This window comes from Stigmatopora argus, chromosome 12 (assembly GCF_051989625.1).
Source record: "Stigmatopora argus isolate UIUO_Sarg chromosome 12, RoL_Sarg_1.0, whole genome shotgun sequence".
Taxonomy (NCBI): Eukaryota; Metazoa; Chordata; class Actinopteri; order Syngnathiformes; family Syngnathidae; genus Stigmatopora; species Stigmatopora argus.
Window position 1 is genome coordinate 227558 of NC_135398.1, and position 10518 is coordinate 238075.

A 10518-nucleotide genomic window follows, 5' to 3' on the forward strand; every position below is an offset into this window, starting at 1 on the left:
CCATTTACATCCCTTTGCCTACTTCTACTCCACTCCTTTTAAGGGCATTCACCTCCAAGTGGAAGTCCGACATCATTTGGGAAAATGCCCACTGACGACGACGACGACGTCATCCCTTTCCAGAAGACAAAACAAGTCCCCGGCCCCTTTTTGCGAGGCCATCATTCAAAAGAGATCCCAACCACCTCTCATATGGCACGCCGACAAAGACCACAAAGACCACGCTTGGGCTTTATTTAGTCCGCTCGTTTATTTCAATTTCAAAAAAAACGGTGACAATATCAACAAACATCCTGCATGACACTCCAAAGAAAAACAAGTGATCCCGAATAGAAGGACCTCCAACGGACAAATGTGTCCTTTGCCACGGGAGTGGATTGCTCGCTCAAAACACTTGAGATAGGAGGTAGTCGGGATTGGCGTAGGTGACCGAGGAGGGGGCGGGGGGCCACTTGGCCTCCTCCCGCACCTTCACCGTCAAGTATTGGTATTTGGCGGCGGGAGGACCCTTCGGAGCGCACGCCGACGTGGAGGAGACCATCTAAATACCGTTCGGAGAGAGAGAGAGAGAGAGAGAGAGACAGAGACAGAGACGTAGTTGAAATGAGCACATTCCTTGGGAAATCCGCTGGACGCGCGTGAGCTACACTTGCGCACGCACAACATTTTGGGGGCAACATTTGCTTCTTGCAAACGGATTCCCTTTTAAAAAAAATCCAATGAAATAATTCCCTTTGAAAGCATCACAAAAATGCCTTGTGACGCCATCCAAGACTTTTGCGCTCCTTGGCATGGCCTTTTAGAAGCTCCATTTTGCCGCAAGGGTAGCCCACGCGCACGCCCTCCGATCGACCCGTCGGAGAGACCGGCGTCGACCCGAGACCGACCGGCGTCGACCCGAGACCGACCGGCGTCGACCCGAGACCGACCGGCGTCGACCCGAGACAGACCGGCGGTCCTCCACATCTCGCCCGCCGACCTGCGTTTTCTTAGTAGATTGTTGTCCGTGGGTCGGCGTTACGCCTGCGGCGCCGGGAAAAATCTTCCACAAAGTGTCAAGGATCAAATTCTAGGAAACATTGCCGCAGGTGAGTAGAGCGGCTTGGGAAAACCAAAGAAGGCAGAGGATCCGGCGCTCGCTCGCGTGCGTGCACGCTTACCTCCAAGATGAAAGACAGGACGGCGTGCGCCGAGATGAGCGCCAGGAGAGTCGTGCGCCACTCGTAGGGAATGCTGGCGATCTGCAGACGAAAAGGTCAGAAGAGCGACTCCGCGGGAGGGAGCCTATTCCCACGGCGGACTCCAGTGCGTCTGGACACCGAGTCCGTCCGTCCGTCCGTCCGTCCGTCCGTCGCAAAAGGGACGTTTACCTCAAAGGCCTCTTCTATGGCGGGGACGGGGTAAAGCAGGATGAACAAGAGGAAAAAGTACAGGATGGCGCAGGTCAACACGAAAGACCCTGAAATGAGCAAACGTACGCCAAAACCTCGGCCGTCAGATGGCAGAGTGCGCCACCCCAGAGTACGCGCCTCGGCGCACGACGGGCAGCCCGCCTCCGGTCCTTTGCTTACAGTTCTTGTAGCTGGCTTGGCGGAAGGGTTTCCCTTTGGCGAAGACCATGGCCACGATCACGTACTGGAAGGCGGACACGTAGAAGAGGGAGGTGTTCTCAAAGTTCTTCACCGTGAACTGGGCTCCGCCCCGGCTCTCGTTCAGGCCGGGCGCCCGGCTCCAGTTGGCGCCGTGGCTCCCGCTTGGGGGGGGGGGAAAGGGGACGCGGACGGATGGTGGGATCGGATCGGCACGTCTTGGCCTCGCGGCTCGGACTTGGAAAGAGGGAGGGGGCAGACGGGCACACGGACGGGCCGCACTCACATTTGTTCGGGCGCCTGATACCAAGTCTGCTGTCGCACAAAGATGAAGGCGAAAAGCTGAAAGAGCAGGCAGTTGAAGACCTGAAAGAGGAGGGACGAAAGCACCGGGGCCGACAGTAGGCTGTCGGGGGGCCGCCGTCGCGCCAGCTTCTCCCACGGCGGGTTCAGGCTCACTGGGGACCGCAATGCCCGGAGGAGCCAGGGTTAGCCCCGGTCTTGGGCCCGACCACCGCCACCGCCGTTGCCCGTCCCACCGACTCACTGGTAAAGACGATGAGGCAGAGCATCACCGTGTCCACCAAGAAATACTGCCAATCTCCGTAATTGCTGAGAACCTAAAAAGGACGGCGGACGGGGAGAGACGATAAAAAGGCACGGGGTCGCCCGATAAAAGGGCCCGACATCGGGAGGGCCGGCCCACGCCGCCGTGGTCCGGGGTTTACCGCGTAGAGCAGGACCACGCCGCAGAACAGGATGAGGCTGAAGAGGGTGATGAATTTGAAGACGCAGAAAGTGGTGACCAGGGCGCCGCGCCCTTGCCTGCCCACGGAGGAACAAAGCGTCTCAAAAAGGCCAAGGCGGAGGTCGAGGCGGCACAGGCAACGACAGGCCACGGCGCCGATCCGGCCGCTTACCGGATGAGGTGGCTCACGCAGGAGATGTCGGCCACCGAGGAGGTGAAGGGGGACGCCACCGAGGCCTCCAGCTGGGAAAGCGCGATCCCGCTGTGAGCTTTTTTCAATGACTGAAAATACACGGGAAAGTGCTCACCATCGAGCGACCGTCGCCAAAAGCGGCTGGCAAACGCCGCCACTTACCCCGCAGTCGTTGGCCCCGTCCCCGCACATGCCCACGGTGTAACTGCACGGTGGGGAAAGGAAGCTGAAAAAGGTTCCGATGGAAAAGAGGGCGGCAATGGCGATGGCGACGGCGACGGCTCTCACTCCATGCTCTGCAGCGCCGCCACCAGCTGGGTTTTCTGATCGGGACTCATTCGGGCCAATACGGTGGCCCTCAGGAGAAACTGAAAAAAAGTTTTGAAAAGGACGTGGCCCATCCAGCGCGCCGGGACAAAGCGCTTTTTCCCCTCGCTCACTACCTTCTCCGCCAGCTGCGGAAAGTGCTCGGCGATGACGGCGAAACTCGGGCCGCTGGCGGCAAAGTGGTAGGCCGGCGCCTCCTCGTCCTCCCGCTGCCACCCGTCGCCCGTCTGAGCGGAGAGGAGAGGAGTCGCACGTCAACGGCAAGAGAAGTTTTGCCTCACGTGGACAGTTTACGTGCTCTACTTTGTGCTTTTGCTTTGTTGTTCTGTCTAATCACCCTCTTGCTACTGCCACAATGAAATTTCCCGAATACAGGATGAATAAAGTTATCCAATCCAATTCAAAATTGGCAAACAGGGAAATAGGACAGGAAGTGGCGGTCTGCAGTGAACCCAAAACAAATGGCTACTTTTGGACTCGTCTTTGTTAAAAGGACGCGTCTTGCTTCCAACCTCCTTTGCGTTTGTTGATTCATGATGATTTGCAAGGCTTTTCTTTTAGGGGAAAAAAGGCGGCGGCGGATGGCGCCGACTAGCAGCGGCGTTCCGTGCCTCTCGGGAAGAGACGGCAAAAGTAGTAGAAGGAAGAGAAAACAAGTTGACTAATTGCAGCGGCCCGAGGCTGCGCCGTAACGGCTTCGTGCGAGGCAGAAATCATGAATGATTCCGGAGCCGGCCAGGCCCGCCCAGAAGACGTTTCCAAGGCAAACATTGGCGCTTTCCTTTCCTTTCATCTCCTTTTTTGCATTTCTCTTTGATATTCCGTTTGCTTTTGCAAATTGTCACAAAACAGGCGGGGGGGGGGGCTAGACAACCTACCGTCGCCGGAGCGTGGAAAAGAGCTTCCTCCGAGTAGCGGCGCCACGTGATGCTGGCGGGGCAGCCGCGCCCGGGAGGGGCGGCCTCGGCCACCGTGACCGGCTCACCGGCTCCGATCATTCCGCAACGCCGAGCCACCGATATGGCCGTGGACAGGTTGTCCCCTGAGGGACGGACAGGGTTTGGGTTAGGGAGGGCCGAGGAGGCCGCCGCCCGATCGGACGCCCAAAACGCCCACGACGCCTGGCCGGCCGGCCGGCCAGCCGGCCGGCCGACCTCCCGCTCCTAACCCATGGGCCCACCCGTCAGCATGAGAGTTCGAATGGCGGCTCGTCGCAGGTCGAGCAGAACGCCGGCGGTGCCCTCTTTGATTTGATTCTGCATGATGACCAGGCCCAAGAAGTCCAGCTTGCTCTCCACCTGCTCTCTGTTAAAAAGCACAGTGGTTGCAGTGCACTTCCACAAGGTGGTGCAATTGCCTGCCTGTGGACAGCGGCGCCATCGGACACCTGCCCAAAAAAAGAAAGGCCTACCTACCGCTCGAGGCTCTGGACTTGGAGGCAGGTGAGTCCGGGCTCCGTCTGGCCGCGCGCCAGGGCGATGACCCTCAAGCCCCGCCGGGTGTAACTTTCCAGCGTCTCCCTGAAATCCGCCGGGACTGCGGGGACGGCGGCCAGACAGGGAGGTCAAAAGACGGAGGGCGCCGCCGGACCGCTTCGCCGGCAGACCGCTCCGCATCGACGCCACCTGACCCGTACGCGCCCGGCACAGCTCGGCCACCGTCTCCGGCGCCCCTTTCAGGTAGACGTCAAAGCGTCGGCGTCCCGGCCGCCGGACGATCACGCTCATCCTCTGCAGCGCCGACGAGAAAGGGAACTGCCGCACCACGCCGAACTGGCCCCGCTGAAAGGTCAAAGGCTTCAGTTGCCTTCAAATATAAGAAGCGTCTCGCCCATCCGAGACTCCCGTTTTAAAGCGGGAGCCTCGCCGGCCAGCCAGGAGCTTGGGAGCGGGGGTACCAAGCGCTCCAGAGAGAAGCTCGCCCCAACGGAGAAGGAGTCGCTTTACCTGATCGGGGAGGCGGACCACGGCAGAAACGTGGGCGCAGTAAAGTGAAGCGTGGGACGGGGTCGCCTCCTCCAGGATCTGAACCCAAGCGAAAGCGCGTCAAACGGACCCACGCCACGCCAGACCGTGCGCTTTTCCATTTGCCAAAGGTCGAGTGCCATTCGCCGTCTGTCCCCACCGATCCCGTGGCGCCAAAGACTTTGACGTCCAAGGGGTCTCCGCGGAGTCGGCCGTCCACGACGATCAAGGAGTGGCACGTGGCCATGCAGGCGGCCAGGGACGTCTCCGGCGCCACCTCGGCCGTCGCCGCTAAAAACCTGGGCGGGGAACGCATCGTCCGTCGGTGGCTCATTCCAGCCAGCGGAAAGCGCGAGGGTCCGCCACGGAGCCAGACCGGGACCCGCCAGAGGGACTCACGTGCCGTCTCGAGCCGGCCGGGCGCCCCACATGTCCAAAGCGTCTTCGGTCAGCGTGCCGGTCTGGCGGAGGAAGAAGAGTTCGGCGGGCCGTCTCCATCGGGAGCCCGGACGCCAAAAGGGGCGCCGGCCGTTCGGCGCCGCCACGACCCTAACGTTTGGCGGGACAGACGCGCCCACCTTGTCGAAGCAAACCACATCCAGCTGACCCGAGACGTTGATCCTCCGCGGACTGATGCAGTAGATGCCCGCCCGCCTCAAGCGGCGCTGCGCGTGGAGCAGCCCGCAGGTCAAGGCCAGCGGCAAGACGGGGGGCACGGCGATGAGGGTGACGTTCAGGGCGTCCAAGACCAGGGCCGCTCCCGAGACCTGGGTGGGACCGACCGACGGATAGGTGGGGCGGGCCGGGTTGGGATAGGCGCCCCGCCCGGGAAAAGAAGCGCCCATCCGGCCCATCCGGCCCATCCGGCCCATCCGGCCCATCCGGCCCATCCGGCCCATCCGGCCCATCCGGCCCATCCGGCCCATCCGGCCCATCCGGCCCATCCGGCCCATCCGGCCCATCCGGCCCATCCGGCCCATCCGGCCCATCCGGCCCATCCGGCCTTACCCCCAGAACCAGGTCCACGACCACGGCGTAGAGGACGCCCAGCGCCGCCAAGGCCACCATGCACGTCAGGAACTGCTTGGCGTCGCGGTGAAGTCGGAAGTCGGTGGGCTTGGGGTAGAGGATGGAGCGCACCAGCTGGCCCTTTTTCGTACGAAAGCCTAAGGGTGGGTGGACGGACAAGACGGGCGTCGGTGGCGTCCGGGGCGAGAGAGGAAGGACGGACGGAGGGCGTCGGTGGCGTCCGGGGCTGAGAAAGCTAGGGTGAGCCGCCCACCCCCGTGGCCCACGGCCCTCCAGAGCGCTCCCGTTCGGGCGGGCTCACCCGTGGAGATCACCAGCGCCTTGGCCCCTCGGCTCCGGAGGACGCGGGAGCCGCAGAAGAGGGTGTGGCGTTGGTGGCGCTCCGTCCGGTAGATCTGGCCCGCCTCCGGGCCCGAAGCGGGCACGGCCGTCTTGGTGACGGGTACGCTTTCGCCTGAGAAGCAGACCTTGGGACTTCATCTTCACCGTGCGACCGTCGGCGGGGCGGCGCCTACGCCACCTGTCAGCGTGCTCTCGTCGACCACGCAGGTGCCGCAGAGGAGCGCGGCGTCGCAGGGCATCGGCAGCCCGCCGGCCGGAACGGCCACCACGTCGCCCGGCACCAGCTCGTTCGACGTCACCTCTTCGGCGTCTGCCGTCCAGCCGGAGAGGAGTTAGACGGGGCGGATCTTGCCGTCGGTTTCAACGGCGACGACGACCGCCCCAAAAAATAGCTCGAGGACAACGTACCGCCATTTCCTCGGTACACGGAAACTTGCACCCTGCAGTGCGCCGCCACCAAATCACGCAGCTTCACGTAGTGCTGGAAGCAGACAAAGGACGGACGCACGGAGAATTGAAAGGACGCCCGCGCAACACCGAGCAGGCCGTCGGCCGGTTGGGCTCACCTTTCTTATCAAGTAGAGAGAAACTCCGACAAAAATGCTGGAAAAAAACAGCATGCTGACGGAATAAAGGAAGTAATACTGAACGGCCCACAGAATAATGGCGAAGAGCTGGAAGAGGTAGAAGGGGTTCAAGACCTGGGGAGAAAGAGGGAGGGACGTCAGGGACGCAGGCTTGAACCCGGAGCCAAGGGCCGAGCACAAAGTTCTTTTCCGCACGTACCTCTTTGAGCAAGAGCTCCAACACGGACGGAACCCTCACGTCGATCTCGTTCTTGCCGAAAAACAGAGACCTGTCGACGGACCCGTTGAGCGCGGGTCCGAGCGGTGCTGGCGGAACCCTAACCCACGCACGCTCACCTGTAGTCCCGCAATTTTGGAGCCAGTCCTCGGCCGTGGTCCCGAGCCAGGGCTCCGCAGCTGGTGTCGGCGTCCTCCAAGCCCCTGAAAGAGAAACGGCATCCAACGAGACGGGACGGGACGGGACGGGACGGGACGAACGGGCGGCGTCCACGGATTGGACGGCCCGCGCGTTCCCGGCACCACCCTGGCGAAGGGCACATTTGGCCGGTCGTCGTCGTACTTGAACGTTTCAAAGTCCCGCCTGCCTTGGTTCCAGTAGTAGTTGACGCCCTGGTGGCTGAAGTAGCGGATCTAAGGGGTTAACAAAGGGCACACGCCATTTCAAAAAAGAACAAGAAGAATAAATGCCCGCTTCTCCAAATGACATGATCTGTTCTCACAAGGTGGCCGCAATCCAAGTGGCGGAGAGCGGCGGCGGCGCCGTCGCCGTCCAACGGGTTCGTCCCCGGAGCCGTCATCTGCCGTACCTTGACGTGAGCCCACCGCCTGAATTCGTCCTGCCCAAATAACGCCCACACGTGCGGGAAATACTCTTATCGTGGCCTTCATCGGCTTTTAGGAACACGTCGGGATGGCGCGCTGGTCGTAAAAGCCAAACGATGATCAAAAGATTCTGCGGCTCCTTTTGTACGGCCGAGGAGGGCACAATTCCAAACTAGGAATGTTTTTCTTTCTCCGCCAAACTACGTTTGAATTTTTGTGCGAGCGGGACGACCAGACTGTGATTTGGGGCGCCGCCGCCGCCAGCCACTTTCCAAACACGTATGGCCTGTTTTGATTCACAGCAGAGGCTTATGACAAAACAGGTTTACTGAACTTTTTTTAATAGCGGTCGGTCCCCGCCCGCACAAACGTCAAACGTCGATGACGTGCGTCTCGTTCCGGCGCCACCCCAAACTTGTTCGGGTTGTTAAAAAAATGAGCCCAGGTATTTTCTTCAAAAGAAAGGAGGAATTTGGAAGGGGCGTCGGCCAAGGAATAGAAGAAAAAAGCCAGCGTGCCGCTTCATCGCTACCTTCCCGATGGACGGGGGCCCAGCGCCTCTCCCGGGGAGCTTACCGTGGTCCTGAGGAGCAGCCAGCGCGCCTCCCCCAAGGAGCTGGGGCGGCAGGTGGCCCGGAGCCTCCAGTCGGGCCGGCGGTAGAGCAGCAGGAGCAGGAGACCTCCGGAGCAGAGGCCGCCCAAGGCCACCAGGACGGCTTTCCAGGCGCAGGGTCGGTACCCCCGGGCCTCCTGCGCGCCAGGACGGGGGTCAGAGTCGGCCCACGGACGAGCGCTTCAAACCTTTTTGCGCGGGGCCCACCCCAAAGGGCACGGGCCACAGACACGCTCATGAATGGGGAGTTGCTCTCTGCCTTTGCAAGTAGCCAATTTGAGCTCGGCGCGCCATTTTTTCCCTTCTTTGTAATTTGGATAGAAAATTCAAAGTTTGGTCAAGGCCGTCAACTACGGAGGATGGCTAGCAATTGGCGGCGAGCTTAAATCTGCCCGCCGGCGGGCGACAGCGGCGGCGGAGGCGGATCGGCGTGGTTACCGACCATCTCATCTTCCAGGCCTCGGTTGATGATCTTGCTGCCGATGTCTTGGCTCTCCATGATGACAAAAGAGCTGCGAGGAAGAAGAAAAAAGATAGCATATCACGTCTGAATTTTTGGAATTGCTAAATGAACCCAGACACTGGCTTTTTTTTACTGAAATGAGTCAAGACGCCATCGTTTGAGTTCCAAAGTGCTTCGTACGTTCACGTCAGTCACGTGGTTGCTCAGAAAGTCCCCTTGACGCAGGGATTAGGAGGAGGTTTAGGGGTCCCACGGGGCATCCGTTACCCGTTGAACTCACTGACCGCCGTTCAGTCCATTTGGACCCAACGGGGCGGAAGAATGTCGTTCCCCGGTTTCGGCGCGGTCACTCGGGTTCACGCACTGTCCGAATTGGTACGGCTTTTTGTTGCCATTTTTTGCACATTGTAAACCTTTTTAAAAATCGACGGCGGTAACTTTGATGCAACTTTAGTGCAAGAAAAAGCTTGCCGTTTCACCTGTCGTCACAGTCCAATCAAATCTCTCAGCAAATCAAAACTTGGACCGGAAATGAGTGTAGGCAAGGGGAAACGTGACTTTGACTTTGGAGTAGAAACGAGCTCCATGGGTCATCGATGCTAACTAGCTAGATCTCGACACTCGGGGCGTGAAAGAACCTTTGGAAATGTGGACGTTTCCACTGACGCGGCCGCCAAACGTAAAAAAAAAAAAAGATTCTTTAGCTGGCTAGACAACGTGAAGAATGCGAGCCGCCGCCGCCGCGACTTACTTACCCCGGCGCCGGGAACGAGGCACGCTCGGAGCGGCTCCTCTTCTGCTCACCTTGTTTGAATCCAAGTGAATCTGAGCGAGCGAGCGAGCGAGCGAGCGACACACCTTGCTCCCATTGACAGCTCTAAATCCGTCCCATTTGTTATGATCTGAGCGAGCGAGCGAGTGACACACCCTCCTTCAGTGACAGCCGCCCGTCCGTCCGTCCGTCCGTCCGTCTCCTTTCTCGTGCAAGTTTATGGTCACGCATCATTGGCGTGAAGAGCACGACAAAGTGAAAGAAGGCAGGGCAGGCCTCGATCAGATAAGCGCAATGACAATTAGATAAGTTATCTATCTTTTTTATCACAGACAATTGTTTTTTTTTTCACTGTCACAATTTTTGGGCCGAAAATATTATTGCAAAACGGATAAGACAAAGTAAACACACTTCTGCTACTCAAACAGATATGAAGCAAATACTGACCCTTCCCCCCAAAACATTTGTCCGAGTGCACGTCGGGAAACCCCGTGGCACGGTTTGGACTCCACCGGACAAAGGTCAACGTCGATTTGTGCTTTGACAGGCAGAGCAAAGTGCTTCTACTTGCTATTATTCATTCGGGAGGTCCAATTTCAATTAAAAGCAACGCGTGGACATTTACCACTCAATGCTATTTTCTGGCCCGTTGATCCACTCAAGCCAGATTGGACTAAATCTTAGTATGATGCCCAAAGGAACATTTCTAAAGAAGGTGCGCTCTGACTTTAATTGCAAAAATAATAATAACAATTGCTCTCTTGAATGTGGAAAACAATCCAGTTTCAAGTCATCTGCCGATGGCCCGAGGGGCTGACAACGCCCACCCTGCATTTGCAGACACATTGAAAATGACGCCTTTCAACTTGAATTTCTCGTTTTCTTTTGCATTGGCCCATCCCTGCATCGAGACGAGAGCGCCACAAGGGAGCGGGGAGAGCCGCTCCCCACGCTTTTCACCCCTCAAGTGTCGGACTGGACTCCCATCCAAAAGTCCTGGGGCCGGCTTGTGTGATTTTCCTGCCTTTTTTGCCATCGCTGGACATTTCCTCATTGTTCTTCACCTGGC

General features: G+C 59.1%; 1 protein-coding gene across 4 annotated transcripts; it reads right to left on the reverse strand.

Annotated features, from left to right (window-relative positions):
* Window positions 1-225: 225 nt before the first annotated feature.
* LOC144086125 (polyamine-transporting ATPase 13A3-like) lies at window positions 226-9725 on the reverse strand. 4 transcript variants are annotated; one of them, XM_077615931.1, is made up of 32 exons: window positions 9482-9723; window positions 8657-8726; window positions 8178-8351; window positions 7499-7615; window positions 7339-7409; window positions 7116-7199; window positions 6979-7048; window positions 6759-6893; window positions 6601-6673; window positions 6371-6502; window positions 6152-6304; window positions 5830-5987; window positions 5400-5588; window positions 5221-5282; window positions 4982-5120; window positions 4804-4881; window positions 4488-4638; window positions 4273-4393; window positions 4038-4162; window positions 3736-3899; window positions 2974-3084; window positions 2819-2898; window positions 2693-2735; window positions 2510-2619; window positions 2318-2414; window positions 2137-2209; window positions 1876-2047; window positions 1572-1753; window positions 1371-1459; window positions 1161-1241; window positions 980-1069; window positions 226-541 (listed from the first exon to the last, which is right to left on the reverse strand). In XM_077615931.1, the coding sequence occupies exons 1-32, from the start codon at window positions 9544-9546 to the stop codon at window positions 386-388; spliced, it is 3615 nt and encodes a 1204-aa protein (XP_077472057.1). In that variant the 5' UTR covers window positions 9547-9723; the 3' UTR covers window positions 226-385. The 4 variants fall into 4 exon arrangements, with proteins under 4 accessions (XP_077472057.1, XP_077472054.1, XP_077472055.1 ...); XM_077615928.1 differs by having other exon boundaries at window positions 5221-5588; window positions 9482-9725; XM_077615929.1 differs by having other exon boundaries at window positions 5221-5588; window positions 9433-9723.
* Window positions 9726-10518: the final 793 nt, after the last annotated feature.

Coding starts and splice junctions, on each gene's coding strand:
- LOC144086125 (XM_077615928.1), bottom strand. CDS start 9,546: ATGGGAGCAAGGTGTGTCGCTCGCTCGCTCGCTCGCTCGCTCAGATTC. Junction 7,049..7,115: donor CCAAAATTGCGGGACTACAG/GTGAGCGTGCGT, acceptor GTCCGTCGACAG/GTCTCTGTTTTTCGGCAAGA. Junction 2,415..2,509: donor TGCGTGAGCCACCTCATCCG/GTAAGCGGCCGG, acceptor CTCCGTGGGCAG/GCAAGGGCGCGGCGCCCTGG.